General features: G+C 26.1%; 3 protein-coding genes across 6 annotated transcripts; 2 read left to right on the plus strand and 1 right to left on the minus strand.

Moving 5' to 3' along the window:
- Positions 1-2,256: 2,256 nt before the first annotated feature.
- On the plus strand, positions 2,257-4,211 carry LOC112684686 (dnaJ homolog subfamily C member 8). The gene is given in 5 exon segments (XM_025556323.1): positions 2,257-2,537; positions 2,601-2,741; positions 2,743-2,760; positions 2,826-3,227; positions 4,049-4,211. Coding segments are annotated over 5 exon segments (744 nt in total). The 5' UTR covers positions 2,257-2,468; the 3' UTR covers positions 4,163-4,211.
- Positions 4,212-4,758: 547 nt separating this feature from the next.
- Positions 4,759-8,017, minus strand: LOC112684688 (carnosine N-methyltransferase). 2 transcript variants are annotated; one of them, XM_025556328.1, is made up of 7 exons: positions 7,758-8,017; positions 6,428-6,614; positions 6,006-6,166; positions 5,793-5,936; positions 5,565-5,730; positions 5,275-5,508; positions 4,759-5,212 (listed from the first exon to the last, which is right to left on the minus strand). In XM_025556328.1, the coding sequence occupies exons 1-7, from the start codon at positions 7,841-7,843 to the stop codon at positions 4,976-4,978; spliced, it is 1,215 nt and encodes a 404-aa protein (XP_025412113.1). In that variant the 5' UTR covers positions 7,844-8,017; the 3' UTR covers positions 4,759-4,975. The 2 variants fall into 2 exon arrangements, with proteins under 2 accessions (XP_025412113.1, XP_025412112.1); XM_025556327.1 differs by having other exon boundaries at positions 4,760-5,212; positions 6,428-6,632; positions 7,758-8,015.
- Positions 8,018-8,248: 231 nt separating this feature from the next.
- LOC112684687 (pecanex-like protein 1) lies at positions 8,249-24,292 on the plus strand (the record flags this gene model as incomplete). 3 transcript variants are annotated; one of them, XM_025556324.1, is given in 29 exon segments in its annotated part: positions 8,249-8,420; positions 9,568-9,782; positions 9,859-10,049; positions 10,114-10,214; positions 10,279-10,368; positions 10,434-10,567; positions 10,667-10,772; positions 10,835-11,095; positions 12,668-12,766; positions 12,853-12,942; positions 13,067-13,174; positions 13,309-13,416; positions 14,014-14,134; positions 14,282-14,521; positions 14,578-14,688; positions 14,765-16,065; positions 16,137-16,303; positions 16,448-16,612; positions 16,705-17,016; positions 17,086-17,242; positions 17,302-17,697; positions 18,541-18,734; positions 18,843-19,073; positions 22,479-22,594; positions 22,664-22,811; positions 22,880-23,031; positions 23,288-23,641; positions 23,709-24,078; positions 24,152-24,292. In XM_025556324.1, coding segments are annotated over 28 exon segments (6,117 nt in total), but the record flags the coding sequence as incomplete, so codon positions are not given.
- Positions 24,293-24,347: the final 55 nt, after the last annotated feature.

Raw genomic sequence — 24,347 nt, forward strand, 5'->3', positions numbered from 1 at the left:
AATATGAGTGTTGTTCAACTCACATTTTTGCCGACTGACAAGAATTTTTATTGCGTCTACCTATATTGAAAGTATTTACATATTTTCTTGGTTTTTAGTTAATTGTTCGTATATTAATCTTGTTTATAACACATTTAAAGAAAATGCCTAAAAATATCAAAAAAGAAACAAATTATAAATGGTTATATGATTATCATATAAGTGTATTATTTTTTATCATTGAAATGGTTGTTATTAAGTCAATTTTGAACTCAGAACTGTGGTTGATATATAAAAATTACTTTGAAAAAATATGCTTATCTGAATATGATGTTCAAAATTAGTGAACACACGGGTATTATATTATATTACATCTATGTAGAAAAGTGATTAAACATAGTAATATATCTATGAATTACACCACGGTTTTAGAATATTCTTCTAAAACCGTAGATTAAACGATGATGTAATGATGTATCAAAATAATTTAGTAAATGGTCACAGATAAAAGAATAGCTATGGCACGGAGTAATAAAAATATAATAATAATAAAATTAATAATATATAATTCTTATTAGATACTCTGTGGACTATGGTTAAATGATGATAATACCACAGAATAGATGAATCATCTATTTTGTGGTCTAGCTGCTAGACTCTAGCCGAAGTTAGATGACTACAGTATAATAACCTTATATCTACCCATAGAGTACTCTATGCGTTTACCACACCTAATTTAGTTGATTGATAGTTAATCTAAATTAATCTGATTGGTAATCAGATTGATCGAATTTTAAGAAGAACATTGTAATCCATCGTATTGATAAGCTGATCGGGTTGACGAGAAACACATAGATAAATAAATATTTGAATCTAACACAATATAACTCATAATCAGGGCCGTCCCGAAGATGAAAATCAAGGAGAGTGTGAATAATATGAAAAATGCTAATTACAATTTTGTTACTCAATGTATGTAATATAATTAACTATATGTAGGCATATTTTTACTTTTTAACATGTATATATGTGTCAGTGTCGCACATTCTTAAAATTGACAATTTAATTATATATATATAATAATATTTTATAATACATAATAAATAGTTGTATAAATTTTATTCGTGTACCTATAAGTATACAGTGTATACACTGTTTTACGAAATATGTAATATGTTTTCCGTAAGTAAAATTAGGTCCTTCTAGGCTATAATGAAACAAGTCCGACTGCCGACTGGTGTTTTTATAGGGGGGACACTCCCCAAGACTCCCCTTTGGGACGGCCCTGCTTATAATTTCATAATTTCTAAAAATTATAACGCAGATGGTAAAGATTTATATCTGTAATCATGAAAATTATGTAGAAAATCGAGACGAATGGAGGTTTAAGACAAGGATAGACGACCACAAATAGTTGGGAACATAGGTGCAACTAGGGGGGGTGCTTTGGGGTGCTATAGCACCCCAGGCTCTAATTTAGCACCCACAGTTAAAAAATTAATAATTGAAAAATTGTGTGAAAAAATAGTGTTTTTCTTATTTCATATAGTTATTTTTATTTGATGCTTTTATCAGAAAGATGAATTGTTCATGACTATTATTTAATTACATCGTCAGAACTTAAAAATATTCCACTAGTCATCGCAAGATAATACCAGTATAAATATTATATGTTGTATACTGTATATTTCTTAGGGCTGCATAACCTAAATAAAATAATATAATTAAATAAATAGATATGTTACAATTTATGCTTGTTAATATTTATAAATTAAAATATTAGTGAAAGTGTGTTGATATAATACATTTAATGATTAAATTGAGATAAGGTACTTGGGGGAAGGAGTGTTGACGTAGCCCTCCCACGGGTTAGTGCGAGCTTTGTAATTTCAGCACACCCAATTTTTGGGCTCTAGTTGTGTCTATGGTTGGGAGAAATGTGAAAAGAAAAAGAAAAATCATGACTACAGATTATTGTAATCCGTGGCGAGGTTAGGATTTTTACTCGGAGAAGCAAATTTTACCAAATACGAAAATAAAGATAAATTGTGAAAACTTTTTAAATGAACGATTGAAAACGTTTAAAACACTGAAATGCAAAAGAAATCAAGGTTTCGATGCACGGAGTAACAGGAGAAATACTCATGATAATTACCGATTTTTAAGATTGGTGAAATATATTTTTGTTATAAAAGAGAAAGCTTTATATGTTATTATTATTATCTTCCGACAAAATACACAAATGTGATAACGATAATGACCAAATTGATAGCATTATTATTGTTTGTATGTGGTTAATCTTAGGTATTTTACGTAGTATCCCATATTACGATGTTCGTGCGATACTCAGTAAAAATTCAAATCGGTCTTCTAAATATTTGAACACATTACATTTTTATCAATTGTCATTTAAACGTGTTGATGCGGTCGAGCGGTGATTTATCGTGGATTTCGCTGTATAAACATAGTTAAATGTCAGGCGCTAAGTGATGGCGAGCAAGTTGACGGATCCCGAATTACCAAAGAAAAACGAAAACTTTGACACGTTTTACACCGAAGTAAATAGACCTTATTAAACTATAATGGTGTAAATTTTTAAGCAATAATTATTTGATCAACAGGTAAAAGAAATCGAGAAACGTGATTCTGTGCTAACATCCAAACAACAGATTGATAGACTGCTGCGGCCTGGAGCTTCATATTTCAATCTAAACCCTTACGAAGTACTTCAGCTGGACCATGACACACCTTTAGAAGATGCAAAAAAAAAAATATAAAAGAGTAAATTTTAAATTATATTGATTCTCTAGATTACAAATAAATTGATTTTAATATGTTCGTATTAGCTGTCCATTTTGGTGCATCCTGACAAAAACCAAGATGATTTAGAGAGAGCAAATAATGCTTTTGAAACCGTTAACCGAGCATGGCGGACGATTAATAATGATGAATCTAGGAAAAAATGTCAAGAGATTATACAGGAAGCTAAAGATATGACAGAATTTATGATTACAGAAAAGCGTAAGAAATTAAAAAAAGAAGGCAAAGATACAGCTGTTGAAGAAGATGATCCAGATATTATGAAACGCAGTATTTACGTTCAAACATGTAAATTATTTGCTGATTTAGAACGTAAAAGAAAAGACCATGAAGCTAGAGAATTACAAGAAAGGAAAAGAAAAAGAGAACAAGAAATTGAAGAAGAACAGAAAGCAACAATGTCAAAAGAATGGCAAAAGAACTTCGATGTAAGTTTTGTTATGTTATTGTATTTAAATTGATATATTTTACACATTATTCGATTTTTCTGGTAAGAAAAACTCTAATAGATTTCTGACTGATATATGTATAATTATTATTTGTTTTAACTTTCAGAACTTAAAGGGTTTAAAATATGTGATTCATATTTAGGAAATTTACTATTATTATAATATGATGACGGAATGAATATAGCTAAAATATTTCAAATTATTAATACTATATTTCAACAATATTATTTATTTTCATCATTATTTAGAAATAATTTAATCTACATTTTTGTTATCTTCTAAAGACTTACCAAAATTTTAAAAAGAACCTCAAAATAGTTTTTCATAGATCTTGTAGAACATAAATTAAAATATTGTCTATAACATTACCTGTAAAAATGTTAAACAAACTTAATATTTAATCATGGTAAAGTTATACATTATTTTACATTTTTTATAATTTACTTAATTATAAATATTAAATATAATCAAAATATCAGTCATAATTTTATAAAATATTTTATATTTTCATTAACTTATTCACTAACCACAAAGGTCAATATAAATATTAAGTGTTAACATATATATATATATATATATATACTTATCAATTAATATTATAACATTCTTTACACAAAATAATTGGATAATTTTAATTTTAATCTTATAAATGTATAATTAATACTGTAAAATATATTTATCTATTTTATTTTTGTTTATAGTTTCTCTTTTTTTTTTTTTTTTTGTATAAAATAAGTCTATTATGATATGACTTTTTTGAACTTATAATTGTAATACAATTTCTTTTAATATTTAATTAGGAATCGAGAGAAAGTAGAGTAAACAGTTGGAAAGCATTTCAAGAATCAACAAAAAAATCCAGCAAAAAAATCAAAATATTTAAACCACCTAAGCACAAAGCAGAATCAAGGTGAAATAAAACTTAATTAAATAATTTCTATAGTAAATAAAACACATTTTTTTTTTCAGATAATATAAGACTTCATTTTTTTTTGTTTTTCTCTATACATACATGTTAAATAAATTACATTATAAAGTAAAATAAAGTTTCTCCATCAAATTTAATTTTTATTATAATTATTTTTCTTTATACACGCATACAAATTAAATTAAATTCCTGTATTTTTTCATGCAATATTAGGATTTCGTTTTAGTATTATTTAATATAAAATAATTAGATAAATAAAAAACTAGAAAATGATATTTTTTAAAGTAATTTATTTGTAAGAACAATTATTATTATACTAAAACGTGTGTACAAAAGAATAATTTATTAGTTTATAATATAATATAATTTACTTAGGTCGAGTAGCTGTAATAGGTAACAATAATTGTTTTAATTATTAGTGAGTTTTAATTTATTTAATAAACTTATATTTTGTTTAAATTATTTTTTTAAATGTAGTTGAATAACATAAAATATAATTTATTGGTAAATATTTTCTCGCTCAACCTGAACATGAAATATATAATATTCATAACTTTTAAAATATTTTTGTTGTTAAAAAATTTGTTATTGTTTCATCTTTAATTTAATTTATTAATATATCAACCTTAAGTATATAATCTAATGTTTTTTGAATGAAATTCAAATTACTTTTATCATGAGTTATTATCAAAATGCACACTTTTTTTAAATATATAATGAAATTTTTCTTATATTAATATCATTATCATCATCACAAATATCTTAAAATTAAAAAGTTAAGTCTTTTACAATATAGTTTTCAGTTGGTTTCCTCTGCATCAAGATCATCATTATCACTTTCAGAGTTTTTAGCATTGACTTCTTCATCGACCGGAAAATGAAATCCATTTTCATTAATCTCATTTTCAGAAGGAGTTGAAGCTATGGCTAAAGAAAATTTAGGTTTTCGACATACAAAGTATACGCTTTTATACTCGTACTGTAGCATAGATTTTGGATTTTGTGCATATTTTGTTGGAACGTTCAATATTTCTTTCTATTGAGATAAGCAATTAAATTAATTACTAGATAAATAACAATTGAAAATTCAACACTTACTTCTAACTGAAAGCCAATGCCTTTTATCACTTCTTTAATTACTTGATAGCTTGGTTCAATAGAGTTTTGATCAAAAACATTACTGTAATGATACAATAATGGCCCTAAATTGACCCATATACCTCCAGGCTTAAGTATTTTATAAATAGTTTCAATAAAGGCAACTATATTATTGGCACAGTCGATAAAAAAACAAGTGGCAATACAATTCCATTCATCTTTATCTGTATAAACCTATAATCATACAAAAAAGTTTAATATTATGAAACATTTTTTAATTAAAATTATACTTGTAAAAAATCTCCAGCAGCCATTGATATATGTGCATTTTGTGGAAGTTCTCTTGCTGGATTTATATCAGGAAATGAAATGCATTGCATTTGATGTTCAGTTTCTAAATTATTGTCACATTGATGAATCCATGGATAAAGAACATGCATATTAACACCTCGGCACCTTTAATTTATGAATAGATAGTAAAAAAATTATTAATAAAGTAATTAAATGTTAACTATTACCTGTTTAACACAAAATTTGATGCTATTAACATAAATACAGAAAATTCATTTCCTTGACTGGTATAACCTAATTTAGCAATTTCAAATACCAACCTTCCGAGACCAGCACCAGGAACCAAAATTTTTATATCAGATGGTGTGACACTATATTCATTAATTTAAATATCAATTAAATTTGTATTAAATACAATTTCAGTCATAATAAGAACTTACGAATCTAATGGGAACTCATTAAGAATTTCATCAATAATAGGTCTATAGCATGTTTTACGTTCTTCAATACCTTCAGAGCTCCAATCTCGTACAAATTGTTTCAAAGTTGATTGTACTTTTTCTAAATCGGATTCAATTGGTTTGTATTCATCAGTTGAATGCTAAAATTAAATATTTAAACATTTAAAAACCAAGAATAAATAATATTAATCCATATCCTTATATAATACAATACCTCTACATACTAAGACACTAAAAGTAAATTAATATTTATCCATTAAATGAAGTACAATTAATCCCATTGTTGATGAGGTGAAATGCAGAAATATTTGTGTAAGAAAAAATTTAAAATATCAATTTGGACGTGTCCATACATAGAGGTTTCATTGCATTAATTATATTATTATTAATATTATTATTACCCAACCATCCAAACTAGGAGTGTTTTGATTTTCAAACAAATATGCAGTATCTTTAATCATTTCTAATATAACATTATAGTTATAATCTATGCAATGTCTAATAGTTTCCAAACTGTTACTATAATTAATCAAAAGTCTTTGATGTTGTTCTGGTAATGATTTCAAGTAGTTAATGGTCTTGTTGAGCCTGCTTAAAGAATGATTTCTGAGAAAAATAAATAGATTATATCATATAATTTCTATAATTATAATTGTATAAAGAGAAACATAATTAATTAAAATTTATAGATAATAATAATTTTATACAATGATAATGCAACAATTTATAACATTTTAAATATGAAATTCTTTTTTATTGTTTTACTTTAGTAAACATTTTTATTATTTATTTATTTAATGCTTTATTCTTTGATATTTAACAGAATTACAATAGTAACATTTGCTCAAATAATTAAAAATTTGTTTATATACTTTAAATTTAATTATTTAAAAATATTTTTTAAACTTTATAACAATTTTGAATATTAATCCAAAATAGTAATATTATAATAGTCATTGTATTCCTAAATATGATTTTTTTTTGTTGCATTTATAGCTATTGAAACTATGTTAAATAATTTATATCTGTACGACAAGGTATCTTATTAGACAAAATATTTAATAAAATATAGAACAAATAACATTATTCTAGAAGAACAAGTGGCCCTAACGTAATTTAACCTAATTACAATTATAGAAACATAGACAAATTCTGAATACTATTAGCAATAGATTATTTGGTAACAAAATTAATTATGTATTAATAGTTACTGGTAATTATAAGCAGATATGATAGTTATTATCACATTTAAAGAAAAAATTTCATTTTAGGCACAAGTTACAATTTATTTGCCTAATAAATCTAAGAATTAGACATATTTAAACAATTATAGGAAACGTTTTTTGGTAAGTTAGGAAAAAGTGATCAATCCTCTGTAAGCATTTCCAGATATCCTCTTATGTTGTTAATTATCATCCCTTAGCTTAGACAGTAATAATCAATGTTAAAATGTAGTTAATTAATGATATTTATATAAAATTAGTTAATTAAAACACATTTGTTTACTAAAATATTTAACACTAGTATTATTTTTTGGATTTTGCAAAATAAAAATATAAATCTAAACAATATGATAATCCAGTAAATATGATGTATAACAAGTTGATAATAATTATATTATATGTAATGCCAATTATAAAAAAAAATTATTGATTAACGAAGCATTAAAAAAAAATATCTTTTATCATAGATAATAATAATATTAACACAAACCATACTCAAAATTGTTACCTGTAAAACATAAATGCGGTTATAATTCTTTTAAAACTCTTTTTCTCTGCTTCCATTTTTTCTTCATCTGTATGAGGAAAATTCATTATAAAATAATTTGATCGAAATGAAAATTTTCGAAAAATAAAAGGAAGAGAATATGTAAAATGGTTAAACTAAATGATTTAATAATAACGGTTTATAGGAGATAACTTAAAAGCAACATGTTACATGTGCTTACATTTAAAATTAAAAAAATAATAATAATAATAAAAATATGTATAATGAAAAATGTAGATATCGGTTTTATTGTTCTTATCAAAAAACGAATACGAACTACTCAGCCGATAACAACAACCAGCAGGTTGTCAACTTGGTTTATGTATCGTATAGTCTTATACTCAGTATAAGGTCCTATACATATAGTATACCTGAGCAGATGGTAAGGCTGTTTTGTGCACACAGAATTGTAGTTTTCCTATGAGCTACACCCATGGATATTAATATTGCTGATAAAAAACATCGTGATAACATCAAAATTCATGTTATGTGAGTTATCACTATCCACGATCATGAAGAATAGGAATTCTAATTATTAATATGTATTAATATACATTTTTTTTAATCATTATATTTCAACGACCCGATTTAAATCTAGTATGCTGCCAATTACGCACAATTAAGGTAAAATGTTTTCATTTCTTTTCTTAAGATGCTTGTGAATGATGTTAATAATCAGCATAAATTTTAGATATGTCAAATTCAAGTTGACAATAGCATCGAATTCTAACCGAGTGTAATCATTTTCCTTTAATTCTAATAATTGTAATGTAATTCTGTTGGTATTTATTCCTTTTCATTTATTTATTTTTTTTTTTTTTACTGATATATGGTGTGTAAAGTATGGATTAGGGACTTAGTTTAGATATTTATATTCTATATGCTATGTAAAACAGTTATTTCAATTAATTTTTTAATAATGGTATAAAAAATATAGTAGGTGATTTTGTATAGTTTTAATAATAAAAAATGTACCTAATATATTTTCTAATAACATGCATTTAAAGCAATCAAGAATATAGATAATTACTTAGTATTGTTATATTAAATATTAAACTTCAAAATATAAAAGTGTTTTGTGTTTATAAAATGATTAATTTTAACCTGATTGTAAAGATTATACGTATGAATGCATAATTATTTGTACCTAATAAATTTTGTTCTTTTTCTTATACAAATATTTTGTTCTTTATTTTGATACATTAATGTTTTTGCAATTATAATTCCTATATAATTTAATCAATATTATATCTATTTTCAAAAAAAATATTTTAAAAAAAACATTTATTATCCAATATTTATGATCTTCACTTCTTCACTACGCTTCGATTGCATTAAATATTTATCATCTTGATTAATTGATTATTATTCGTTTTATAATTATAAGTTAAGTTCCAAGAATCCTTATTAAATCTTCATATTTATTTAAGAACTTTGATTTTAATTGAAACAATTTATTTTAATCAGTTTGTCTCTGTATCTTTGTATGCTAATTTGTCTTATTTCTTTATTATATTTTATTTTCTTAAAATATTTATAATTTTCTTATTAATATCTGAACTTCGAAAAATACTTGAATATTAACAACTTTATATACATTATCAGGAATCTGATCTGTCTACATACAGAACTTAATACATAAACAAAACTGCTTCTCTAATAGTAACATTTATACACTTTAAAATAATTAATTTTCTATTCAATATTTTTTGTGCAAATAAATGACTTAATTAGATTATAATATTAAATTCATAGATCTATGTATTTTTAGACAATGTATATTTGGATATAAAATTGATAAGTTACACCAAGCACAAATGACTGGTAGAGAAGATGGGTTCTCAATTTTGGGACATATTGCGTCAAGGCATTTGGGCTTCGTTCACGGGAGGATGGTACTACGAGCCAAAACACAGTATTTTTACCAACACATTCCATTTATACTTATGGCTAATTCTACTTTGTTTACCATTTTTTATTCATTTGGTAATTTATTTATTTTTTATTTATTACATTATCCTGTCATATTTCTTATTACCATTGTTATATTTATATTTTATAGTATATATCAGACATGTTTGTATGGATATTGTATTCAAGTATTGTAAGTTTAATAATAACAATCATAAAACTTGTAAATTGGTCTTTGCATCATATGTTTGATACGACCGAATACATTGTAGAAGAAGACTCCAAAAAAGATAGCAATACAGAACTTGAATGTCGACGTCCTCCCCTTAAAGAGCCAAATAAGTAATGCATTTTAAGTAATTAGTTCTTATATTGTAAATATAATATATATATTTGAATTATTTAGGGAAGAAGAGGGTATTGAAATGCAAGTTCTTAGTGGAGGAGACTCTATGGACAGAAATGAACCATCAACATCTGGTGTAACATACCATCGAAATGAACCAAGTAAGATATGTGTTTTAAATCATTTACCAACATTAAAAATTAAAAATGTTTTCAATGCCAATAGTTGTTGAAAGACAAAGTAGTTCTACTAGTACTGATTCTGGATTACATCTTCAAGAGAAAATCAAAGTTGATTGGCCTTTCAAAAATTTAAGTAAGTCAATTTTTACATAACTTGATTTTATTGCTTTAAATAATAATCATTTAAATTAAATGTAGGTCATCAAAGTTTTATTGAAAAATCAAAAGAAGGTCTAATAAATAGACAAAATGACCTTCGCTGCTTACAAAGTCTTTCGGAAATATGGAAATATCGAGAGGAAAATGGTCAAGATTTTCTTACAGTTTCTACGGTTTGTTTATAATTATATATATATAAATATTGTTAGTTATATAAATACAGTTTCTTAAGGCAATAGTTTTATATCTCATTAAAATATTTGATGTCATAGGATTGTTTTCCAAATGAAAGTAATACCTTGGTGTCTAAGAGAGATACTAAATGTGCAAGCTCAGATTATTCTACTTCCAGTGATGTATTTACTAAAGAAAATAAAGGTATGATTTAATTTAATAAAATATAAATGTTTAAAATGTTGTTTATTTGATTTATATAACAGATGTAGGAAGAACCTCCAGTTACCAACTTGTTTTTACATCAAGTGATATTGACTATCCTATTGTTGAACACTGTGAAGAGCATTGCTCTAGTCATGGAATAATTCACACTACAATTGATAGTGATGATGACGAAGAAGCTGGCAGTAGATCACCTTTATTAAATTGTCATGAAGATTGGGAAAAAATATGTGCCGAGGTTAAAATTATAAAAGCTGATAGTGATATTGAAGTTGCCTTTATAGAGGAAAACAAACCTAAAGGTATATTTTAGTGAATAATTTAATGCTTTAAGTTTAAATGTACAGTAAGTCCTTGTTTTAATGTATCCTCATTTAGCATTATTTTGCTATTACGTTGTAAAAGTTATTTTGTTTTGTTAACACTAGAATGATTTCAATATGTTTTTTGTAATGCATATGTTTGTTGCGGACATACATAAATGTAGGTCCTTACGACTCATAATACATGGATGGGACCACGTAGATTAAAAATAATAGAAATCGGGAAATAATTATTATTAATATAATATTCGTATTCGTATAAAGAGAAAGGAATGATTAAGAACCGAGGGTAACACGAATATGAGCTGTCAAGACTACATTTCAAAGAATTATAAAAAAGCAATTAATAAAAGCGCATAACAAAATATGAGAGATGTTCGAATAGTAATATTACCGAGGTCAACCATTTTAATTACAATTTAACATCTCCGGGTAGTAACAGTAATTGGAAATAATGTATTACATAGAAATGCGCGGCCAATTCCCACGAGACCTATGTATATAAGGGGGTTGGGAACAGACCAATAATCAGATGTGGTTCAGTCGCAAGCACCTTCACGCCAGATCATTTCTTAATTAATGTTTTTGTACTTAGAAAAATTCTTAAATAAACAGTTAAATTATATTTGAGTATTTTTATTTGGAGTATTATCCTAAAAAACTTAACCATCGTTACGATTCAACGACGGCACGCAACATGTTCATCAAATTATGGTTATATTTATAAATATTTTAGTATTTAGTATTTAATTTCGTTGGCCTTTTTCAGATAATACTGTTATCATTTTGGATGATATACATATCTCTATCCAATAGTTACTATTTTTATTTATTTTATGTAATATGTACTATGTAATAGTTTTTTCATTTTATTGATAGTAGTTCAACAATACTTTTACTGTCAGCTATACAGTATTCATGTAGATACATTATATTACTATGTATTAATTTTTTGTTATATATTTGTTAATTAATATAGCAAAAAAATGCCTAGGTTCGCTTTCTATGGCCAAAAATATTTAAAAAAAAAAAAAAAATCAGAAAACTATAACTCTTTCTACAAAAATAATTAAATTTTGCAATTATAATACATACACGCATGGTTTTTTTATTGGCAGGAATACATTATAATAAAGTGTATGTAAAAAGTATTGTACTTAATGTTTTTTTAGGCTAACATTATGTTTTCCAGAAACCTAACCTCAACATTAAACAAGGAATTACTGTATATTGTTTTTATTATGGTAATATAAACTATGAATAATAATCAATTACAACTAATAAACTATGAAGCTATTTATTTTAATTATTTAACTAAAATAAACGTTTATTATTTTTTAATAAAAATTTTATTTAACAATGGTGAGATTATATATTACTTATAATGTAGATATTAGTATACTTTCCATAAATAATTTAAATATAATCCTTTTTTATACTAATTTATTGTTAATATTATAATATTTTATTGTATATAAAAATAATGATTTATTTCTCATATAATTTATAGTTATTGATGATAATATACTCATCAATTTGTATTTTATTTAGAAATTGTAAATGAACCCCCACTGGAATCGCCTGAAACATTAGGTATTGATTGGTTATTTGAACATACAGAAAGTGAATCAGAATCTAGTGTTATGAAAGGTAATTATTTGAACATAATATTTTTTATTATAATGTATCTTCTTCAGTATAAATTTAAATCAAAATTTTTAACATGCTACGTAAAGTAAGAAAATTGGATAAAAATAGATCAATTCCTTGGCATTTTACACTGTCTGATGATGACTATACTACAACTTCTGAAGATAACATTTCTAGTGAGTGTATTAACACGCACAAAGAATTTTTTATAATTTTATAATTCATTATGATTTACTAGTAACTTTACTTTTAATTTTTTATCTGTAATTTCTAAAAAAAAAAAAACTATAAATATTATAGAAAATAAATCTGAATCAAAAGATGAAAGTAAAGAAGAAATTCAAATTCCAACATCAATTGGATTTGAAAATACTGGCGCTATACCAAAAATTAAATGTGTGAAGGATGGTGAGATTTATTTTATTTTTTTATTTTTAATGTTTATATTTTATAAAAGGTTTTAAATTATTTTTATCTTTAGTTTTTAAATAACATTTTTGTTTAAAAGATATATATTATTATTTTTAATTTTGTAATTTTAGTAAAAAAATCAAATAAAAAAAGAAAAGCAACATCAACTCCTCATTTAAGCGTAAAGCATGATTCAGATAGAAAAAGACATCGTAGAACTAATAAAAATAAATCTAGTGGTAATAATACTTTCCAATATATAATTAATGGTATATATTATTAACTATTAAGAAGAAAAAATTACAAACCATTGATGCAATTTAAAATCTATTGTAAATCAACTAATTTTTTTATTTATTGCTTTTTTGTGAACAAACATTTGTGTAGTAAACATGCATTACAAGTTCTATGTACCAGATCCTTAGATTGTAAATTAGACACAAATTATAAATTAAAGTGGTCAATTTTAAACAGTTTTTTTTTATTTATAGTTTACTTTATCAAGTTTTAATTTGATAAATTACAAAATAATAATAATTTTTAAATATTTATTTAATTAATCATAGATTTTAATTTATTATAAATTAATTGATAAAATATCAGTCAACATTTGCTTTTTTAGTCAATCTAATATTTTGTTTTGATTCTGAACCAATAACTCTTAAGTTAAATTAGTGTTAATAATTAAAGTTTAATAAAATTTAAATAATATTACTATATACTTTTAATTTATATAGATGTATATGTTAAAACTTAAAAAATCAAATATAATATATACTATTAACTATTTATAAATAATTACATTTCATTATTTAATTAGATTTTGATTTTAACAGAGTCCAGAAGATGTATGTGTGATAAGATAAAAAGTGATATGGATTGTGGTACAGAATCAAAAAGTTATCCAACAGTTACTGATGAATGGATTGATAATAACACTCTTAGTAGACCTGATGCGTAATTATTACTATTAACTATTTCTTAATTTTAGTTTTATATAAATAATTGATTTAGTATTAGCTTAAATAATTAATTGTTATTAATTAAGTATAAATAATTATGTAAATGTAAATTAATATTAAATTAATAATTAAAATATTACAGAATGACTACATTAAATGTGAATGAAGGTGCTTCGTCATCTGCTGGTTCTCATAATGAACTTAGTTCCCTTCTACCTACAAATTCAGAACTAACTATTAACCCAACGGCAGAATCTCAACAACAAAATCAAAATTCAATCACTGTGAAAAATGAAGTTGTATTAGATCATAACACTGATGTTTTTTATAATGGACATAGTCGAGTGGAAAATAGAAATAGAATACGACATCGTCATTTTAAGTAAATATTTTTAATATTTTAACCTTAGAATTATTTTCAAATATTAATATTTTAAGTAATAGAACCAGGGGTCGCCGTATGAGATCTCGGGATGCATTTAGTTCTCCATTTTTACATGTTTCTGAGGGTTTAAGTTTTGCTACTTGTCCTGAAGATACATCAGAAGGGTCAGTATAAAAAATGTCTTATTGAACTAATAAGTATTTTTTGAATAGTAATATTATAATTAATTTGTTTTCACAGAGCGACACATTTTTTCCGTGATGAAAATGGTCAGTGGATGTCTTATACATTTCGAGATATCTTAAATAATAATTCTTCAGTGATGAAATCATTCCCATCTACATCTCGACAGGTTGATTCTACAGATGATCTCGTTTTTAATCACTCTCCTGTTTCTCGACTGTTTCCTCGTCCCAATCGTAATTATGAACACCAGTTTGAAATTGAAGAGGCATTCTGGCTGCAAAATCCACCGGGTTATCGTCATTTCAATGTGTCACCAATAATTACACCTGTTGAAGAAAGTTTAGAACATGAACATGAAAATAGAACAGATTACCAAGATGAGTTTCCAGTCATACCACGACAGCTACGATTTGATCTTCTTGATCCGAATCTTGGAATACCAAAACCTAAACGATACTATCCTTATAAACCAATCAAAAAAATGTGTTTTAAAGTTCGTTTTGATCGTCTTGCATTATTGTCTGCCATTGATCGTAATTTAACATTATTCGAACTATTTATTACCATTATTCTTGCCACAGCAGTTGCAGTTTTGGGTGCATTAGTATTGTACTATAAATTTTACAGAGATATTCATGCATTTGTTTTCTGTTTTGTTATGGCTGGTTGTCAGTACTCTTTAGTAAAATCTGTACAACCAGATGTGGCATCACCTACACACGGTTTTAACAAAATTGTTGTGTATAGTCGTCCTGTCTACTTTATTTTGTTCTCATCTATATTACTTTTGACACATATTCAATTGAATTCTGGCAAAACATTTTACCAAATTAAATTTTATGGTTTTACATTACATATTTTCTATTTATTGGAAACTATTCGTGATTTTTTGACAAACTTTTTATTATTCTTACCTATCACATTTAGTTTGGGTTTATTGCCTCAAGTTAATACCTTTTTTATGTATACTTTGGAACAAATTGATATTCATATATTTGGAGGTAATGCTACCAGTTCACTTAAAGCTTCTGCATATTGTGTATTACGAAGTTGTTTGGCTGTATCTATTTTATATGGTGTTGCATATGTGGCATTAAATGAATGGTCTGGATCATCAAAAAATGTATTTTTCTCTTTATTCTGTGCACTGCTCACTGCTATTGCCTATCATTTAAGTCGTAGTTCAAGTGATCCAGCTCCTATATTAAATATTCTGAAAACATATTTATGGCCCAATGAAGATATATTTTCCAGACCTGATGTAGAATGTCCTATACCTAGAAAAGAAACTGAAAAATTAAAGAAAAAAGATTCCGAACAAAAAGAAAGGGAATGTGAAGAACTACCAAAGTCTGGTAAAATATTTATAAACAATTAACAATAAAAATGTAATCAAAAATATTAATATTATTTTAATATTTTTTAGAATTAGAAGATGAAATTGAAATAGAAGATAACTGGCCAAAACAGTTACAAGATACAATAAATGGAAGATTAAAAACTGATTTAATTTTTTGTCCTATTATCGGTCTTATTGTTTTTGCTGTTCATTCTAGCAATATTTTTTCTGCTTTGCAACCAGAATTAAATCCAGTGAGTGAATATTTTTAGAATATTAAAATGGAAAAAGAAGTTTATTATTGCTTTTATAATTATGTATATAAACAGTAATAAATGATTTGATATATTTCATTTAAATTAATAACTAATGAACTACAATATTTATAAATTTTACAGGTTATGTGGTGTATTACTTTTAGTGTTGGATTTATCTTGCACTATATAATTCCCCAATTACGAAAACAATTGCCTTGGTTGTGTGTTGCTCACCCTATATTAAAACAATCAGAGTACAATCAGTATGAGGTTAAACAATTGGCTAAAATTATGTGGTTTGAAAAAGTAAGTATTATTTAAGATAATATATTTAACAGTTAATTTTATATGATTCAAATTTAAAATAAAAAATAATTTCTTTTAAAAAACTATTTTAGGTGTATGTATACTTATGCTTCTTTGAAAGAAATGTTCTTTATCCACTGATGTTTATTGGCTGTTTGACATCTGACAGTATAAATGTCATAAACAAATTAGGAGTTTTATTAGGTCCTTTGGTATTGTCAGTGTGTGCACTTAAATGTTTACGGTGCTCGTTTTCTCAACAATCCAATCAGTATAATATATTAGCATTTGCAGTACTATTTTTTCAATCGGACTGTGTAAATATAAAATGTTCTGAAACCTTCATTGTTGATTACTACCTTACTGCTATTGCCTATGATAAGATTTATGAATTTTTACTTAAGGTAATTTTTATAATCTATTTTATATCAGTTAACATTATTTAATAACTTATTATCTTTATTTTATTATAGTTGCAATTTGTCATTACGTACATAGCTCCATGGCAAATCACTTGGGGTTCAGCGTTTCATGCTTTTGCACAACCATTTTCTGTACCTCATTCTGCAATGATGTTCCTTCAAGCATTTTTATCTGCTGTGGTTTCTTCACCACTTTATCCTTTTTTAGGTATGTACTAAATTTAATTATACATTTTAAAAATTGAAATAAATAATTTTTTATTACAGGAAGTGCTATATTTTTGACATCTTATCCGAGACCAGTAAAGTTTTGGGAACGAGATTACAACACCAGGCGAGTTGATCATACTAATACTAAATTGTCCTCACATTTAGAACGAAACCTTGGTGCAGATGATAATAATTTAAATTCAATATTTTATGAACACCTTACTCGTCTTCTACAAAATACTCTTTGCGGTGATCTCATATTAGGACGTTGGGGTAATGTGTCACAAGGTGACTGCTTCGTCTTAGCATCCGATTACTTGAATTGTCTCGTTCACATTGTTGAAATGGGAAACAATTTAGTTACTTTTCAAATGCGTGGTCTTGAATTTCGTGGTACTTATTGTCAGCAAAGAGAAGTAGAAGCCATATCTGAAGGTGTTGGAGATAATGAAGGTATGGAAAAGATTCATTAATAATTATAAACTGTTATATAACTGTTATATAAGTATTTCTGTTGTACTTTTGCTATAACCAATGCCATATTTAATCATTGTGCTGCTTCAAGCACTAAACAAATTGCCACCTTTTAATATAAATATTTTTCTAAACTAAAAAATGTAATTAAAGCATAAAATTATAGTTGTTCCCTTTATTACTTAAAATTTTAATTATTTAAAATAAAAATATACAGCTGTTATAAAAATACATTCATATGAAAAATGTAATTATAAAAATGTGATATAAAATATAATAATAAAAAATATGATATTAAAAAATACTTAAATAGTTCATTTTTAAATTATATTCAAAATTAAATAATTAGTTGCATTTATTTTAAGGTTGCATTTAGTTCTAGTTGCACATAATAAAAATGTAATATAAAAAATTATTCGCCGCCCTAAGCACTAGCTAATAATGTTTACTGGGAAATATGGCACTGACTAACTCAGGTATCAATGGTTCAACATAATCTGTAGGATAATCTTTTTTTAATGAACAATTAATTACTTGTTTTATCAAATTTTTCCCCTTATATTTTTTACTATATATTATTTACCTTTCCCATAAGGTATATCATTATATGAGTTTAAATAAATGTTAACCAATTTTTTATTCAAATTATCAAAAATAAATACGATTTAATTTTTAAATTAATAATTAATTAATTTCTAATAATATTTTTTCAACAAGATTCAAAATAGGTTAACAATGTAACATAAAATATATTGTTAAACAATAACAGTTGATAATTAGTTTTAAATAATTATGACTAAATAACCATTTTTTTTTTTTTAGGATGTTGTTGTTGTGAACCTGGACATTTTCCTCACATTTTATCTTTAAATGCTGCTCTTGGACAACGTTGGCTTGCTTGGCAAGTAGTAGCAGCTAAGTATGTTGTACAAGGGTACAGCATATCAGATATCAATGCAGCATCAATGTTACAAGTATTTGATTTTCGAAAAGTGTTGGTTAGCTTTTATATTAAGGTGATTTTTTTACTAATACCTTATTATGAATTTTATATAAATTGTCTTATACCTATTAATATAGATATATAATATTTATTAAATTATGTTTTCAATAACTTATTACAGAGTATTATATATTATGCTATTCGTTCACCAAAACTACAGCAATGGTTGGCATCAGATGAAATCAAAGAAGGACTAAAACCAACTCTAAGCAAAAGTTTTGTAGACCTCGACCCAGTTTTTAATATAAATATTGATGAAGATTATGACTTACTTTCATGTGGTGTTACCCGTAATAGTTTTTGTTCATTTTATTTAGAGTGGATACGGTTTTGCGCATTCCAAACAGAAAATGTAAGTTAAAATTAAAATTAATCACATTTATACAAATATTTAAATCACAGAGGTATCATTAAACGCATAATTTCAAAAAAAGTTCAATTATTGCTTGTTTAAGAAAAAAAATGTTTTTAACTTATTTTCTGTAATAAGAATATTATTGTATATTTCAACATATAATAGTTACCAACAAATATTCAAAGTTATCCATAATTTTTTATTGTAAAAAATTATTTATTTAAATTTATTGAGAAAATGATACAATAATGCCAATGTGTAATATATATATATATGTGTTACTGGCAATATGGATAATCCGGTATTTTGCAAAATTCCTAGGCATTATATAAAATGCCAAAAATTACTCAGCAATATACATAATACGAGCTTTGCCTTTTTTTGCCTTTGGTATTATGTATAATGCCAATCGTGAAGTAAGCAATATGAAGAAAACAAACAAAATTGAGCATCACCTATTACCAACGACTTTACTTATCATAAATGTGCGTTACGCAATAAAGATTAATATTCTTTTACTACTATAATAATAATTCTGAGATTCAATATTGAACGTATTAATAATTTTATTACAATATCGTAATTTTTCTCGTCATTTTCATGTCTTGTTTTGGTGTTCCAATTATACATACGATTTATATGAAGTCAAATTTTTATAACAAACTACAAATTTTTTTTAAAAATTTGGCTTCTAATTCTAGTTTTTTATCTGATGAACAGTATAATGAGTTGATAAAAATTCAATCCACAAGAATTGACTAAGGATTATTAAAATGTGTTTGTAAGTCCAAGTGTCATAATAAAAAGTGTATTTGCCTTAAAAATAATATTTTTTGCACTTCAAAATGCCACTTTTCTACAACATAAGTAAATAGTAGTTTAAGTAAAATATTTATGTTATAGTAATAATATAATAACAGATAAAAATTAAATTTTGTCTGTAGTATGAGTAATAATGTATAATAATTATAAGAATCTTAATGTAATATAACATATAATAAAATGTTTTGTACTTTGCCTAAAAAAAAAAAATTGGCATTTTGCATAATACCTAAGTATTTTATAAAATACCTAAGTTATATGTAAAATAATATTGAAAATCTTATGTTTTATTCACATTGCCTAAAATGAGTTCAGCAACGTGCATCATGTCTAGGCATTTTGCAAAATACATGAATTTTCCATATTGCCAGTAACATTTATATAATTAATTTACTACATACTCAATAACTCTGATCAGTGTACAGCCAAAACTACCATACCAATTAATTAGAAATATTTAATTTCAAAATATGTTTATATAAAGACCAGAGCCCAAAACTGTTTCTACCCTTAATAATGTAATTTAATTAAAATAATAAATTATTTAAGAAATATTTTATGTTGATTTTAATAATGACCATTTAAGGTAAATTTAATTTAATATAGTACTTATAAATAAAAATCTTAAAACTAAATGACGATTATATGCTTTTCTTCAACCAAACTTTTTTTTTTTTAATACAACACTGCTTTGTCTAATTTGAAATAGTAAAATATTAACTACATACATATATACGTATACTGTAGTATAATCCCAAAACAAGAAGCACCATGGTAAAGAAGAAAGAAGGTAGAATCTTAATTGATAAATAGGAAACAGCGAAAAGGTAGAAGGAATATATTGAAGAGTTATATAAAGGAGAAGAATTCGAAGGGAGCATGTATATTGAAAAAGAAGAGGATTTCAATACTGATGCAAAAGGACCTTGTATTTTGAAAGAAGAATTTGAACGAGCATTAAGGGAGCTAAGTGATAAGAAAGCAACCGATATAGACAAAATCCCAGCGGAAATAATAAAAAATTTGGATGAAGACACAAAAAACTTCTTATTCAAATTCTTAATGATGCGTACGAAAATGGTGTAATCCCTGCTGATTTTACTCATAGTAAAACAATCACATTACCGAAAATAAGAAATTCCTCTGTTCAAATTACAGAACAATTGCCCTCCTATCGCACCAGTCTAAGATACTGTTAAACATTGTAAAAAACAGAATTAAAAAAAGAATTGATGAAGACGAATTTGGTTTTAGAAACGGAAGAGGTACAAGAGAAGCAATACTGTCTCTAAGAGAAATCATGGAAAGAAAAATAGAAATAGATAAAAGCACTCACATGGCCTTCCTAGACCTCGAGAAAGCTTTTGATAAAATAAACTGGAAGCTACTATTTATGAGTCTCCAAAACGCTGGTATAGATTGGAAAGATAGAAAATTCTTCTTTAATTTTTATAAAAATCAAGCTACAGTAATAGAGGTTAATGGTCATAAAGAAGAAGCAAAAATAAGACAAGGATGTTCACTCTCACCCTACTTATTTAAGCTTTTCATCGTAGAAGCAATAAATGAAATGAAAATCAACACAAATGGCATCTCTACTAACGGCCAGAAAATAGACTCGATCCGGTTCGCTGACGACATTGCCCTAATAGCAGAATCTGCAGAAGAATTAAATTTCATGTTAAATTACTTGGACATAGCACTAACAAAATTCAATCTTAAAATCAACATAAATAAAACAAAAGTGCTTATAGTAAGCACACCAGACCAACATTAAGATAAGGGGTGAAGCAGTTGAGCAAGTAAAGGGATTTACTACCTAGGAAACCTAATTACAGAAGATAATAGATCAATAAAAGAAGTCAAGAGAAGAATAGCTCTAACAAAGCAAGCCTTTGAAAATAAGAAATCTTTATTGACTAAAAAGAAGTTGAGCATACAAACTAGGAAGAGCTTCATAAAACCATATATCTGGAGTGTTTTACTATATGGTTGCGAGACGTGGACCCTAAAGAAATATGAAATGGAAAGATTGAAAGTAATGGAGATGTGGATTTGGAGGAGAACAACAAGGACAGCTCGGACAGAGAATAAAAGGAATGACTCCATTTTGCAAGAAATATGTGAAGAAAGAAACATAATTGTGGCTATTATGAAAAGGAAAATAAAATTTATTGGACACCTGTTAAGACATAATTATTTTTTCACGAGCATCTTGGAAGGGACGATCATTGGTAAAAGACCAAGTGGAAAACCCAGACAATCATACTTCAACAACATCAAGTAACAAATGGGTTTCACATCATACTAGCAACTAAAAAATACAGCATGTGATAGAAGAGATTGGTTATTACAACAAGGCTTTGTCTTTTTGCCTTTAGAAACTGATGATGATGATTAATTTTTGTTATCCAACACAAATCTTATCTAATTGTTAAATTATAATAGAAATGTATTGTTGTACATTTATATTGAATTTTTATTCTACCAACCTTAAACTTCTTCAATTTCTCATTTATTCTTTTTTATGTGATGTGATTAGTAGCCTATTTATTGATTGAATTATTTTGCTAATTTTAGATTCGAAAAATTACAATAGACAAAGGTAAAGATTCTTTATTGGTATCTTTATGTTTTGCTCTCAGTTTGTTGGGAAGGCGATCACTAGGTTTAGCATCACACACTACTATGTCTAGGTTTGTAATTTCTCATAATCCAAAAGTTGATTCAAATGTATATTAACAATGTATTTTTATGATTTTTAGTGTTGAGTTTTTCCTCTATGGTCTACATGCCCTTTTTAAAGGTGATTTTCGCATAACATCAGCAAGAGATGAATGGATATTTGCTGACATGGATTTGATGCGTAAAGTATTGGCTCCTGCAATTAGAATGTCATTAAAACTTCATCAAGTATGTTAACCTGCATTCAGAGTATTTTTAAAATAAAATAATGAATTAATTTAATGGTTTTTGTAAAGAATCATTTTATGGTTCCTGATGAGTATGAAGACCCAGCAGCTTTGTACAATGCTATAAATTATCTCCAAAGAAATTTAGTTATATCTCATGAAGGTGACCCAGTTTGGAGAAATGCTGTTTTATCTGGGATGCCATCATTACTTGCTTTAAGGTAAAAAGAAATAATAATCAATATTATCATGAGAATAATTTTTTTCAAAACTTCACTCTTTTACAAAGTTTTTCTTATTTAAAGTGGCTAAGTACAAAACCTATATTAATATACCACATTATAAATTGAAAGACATTTTAATAAGTGTGTACACTGTACACTACAGATTTTAACATTATTAGAAATTTTTTTTTTTCAATTATTTCTATTATTTATTCGATTTTAAAAATTATAAAATAATTGTTTTATTCAACAGACATATAATGGATGAAGGTTCAGATGAGTATAAAGTGATTATGTTGAACAAACGATTTTTAAGTTTTCGTGTTATAAAAATTAACCGTGAGTGTGTACGAGGTCTTTGGGCGGGACAACAACAAGAACTAGTATATTTACGAAATCGTAACCCTGAACGTGGTAGTATACAAAATGCCAAACAAGCTTTAAGAAATATCATAAATTCATCATGTGACCAGCCCATTGGTTATCCAATTTTTGTCTCACCATTGACAACTTCTTATGCAGAGACCAATAAACAATTGTCATCACTTATAGGTGGTTCAATTAGTTTAGGGAAAATTAAGAAAGCTATTGTCAGAGTGTGGTCTAGGTAAGTTTTTGATGTATTTTATATGCACTATTATTTTTTTTATTATATCATTTTCCTATATTTCCAGATTAAAAAGCAGATGTGTTGAGGGTTGTTCAAGTGGTAGTTCTTTACAGTCACATGATGAAGGTGGATTCGGACATGAAGGCATTTATGCTATGACTCAGTTTAATAGGCATTCCGGATATGGTACCAGAACACCTGGAAGTCAATCAATAGAAATGAGTGGAAGTGGTAGTGGAGTAGGTGGTAGTATCAGTAGCAGAAGTGGTGGTACAAGAGGTAGTACAGTTAATGTAGCTGGTAAACCAGGTTCTGCCGGTCTGGCAAACTTGGCTGGACTGTTATCATCATCTCAGTCACCAATTACCAATTCTCCACAAGCATCTGTTGACAGCAATCCTAATGAAAATTCTCCAATTCAACGCAGAGTTTTGGTAGGTTTGATACAAATTAAACTTGCATCATCTTACATTATTTTTGGCTATGATTGAATATTTAATTTAATAGATTTTGGACCCATTACAAGTGTACGATGCTATCAATTTGGGCCGTAGAATTGATGTAGTTTGGCCTGATGAAAAAATGCGAATAAGGGGTGGCCGGAGTCATTGGAAAGATTGGTTACCAGAAAAAGGAATGGAAGGATTGGTATTAATAGCTAGAAATGATATGGTATTATATAGATTTTCAATTTTTTTTTTTT

The sequence above is a fragment of the Sipha flava genome, unplaced genomic scaffold (genome assembly GCF_003268045.1).
Source record: "Sipha flava isolate LNK unplaced genomic scaffold, YSA_version1 255_pilon_pilon, whole genome shotgun sequence".
Lineage (NCBI taxonomy): Eukaryota > Metazoa > Arthropoda > Insecta > Hemiptera > Aphididae > Sipha > Sipha flava.

Bases quoted from the DNA above. Each gene is read 5' to 3' on its own strand.
- LOC112684688 (XM_025556327.1), bottom strand. From the start codon at position 7,843: ATGAATTTTCCTCATACAGATGAAGAAAAAATGGAAGCAGAGAAAAAG. The intron at 6,167-6,427 runs GTAATAATAATA...ATTTAATTTTAG, and splicing joins CTCCTAGTTTGGATGGTTGG to CATTCAACTGATGAATACAA. The intron at 5,731-5,792 runs GTAATAGTTAAC...CATAAATTAAAG, and splicing joins TCAAATTTTGTGTTAAACAG to GTGCCGAGGTGTTAATATGC.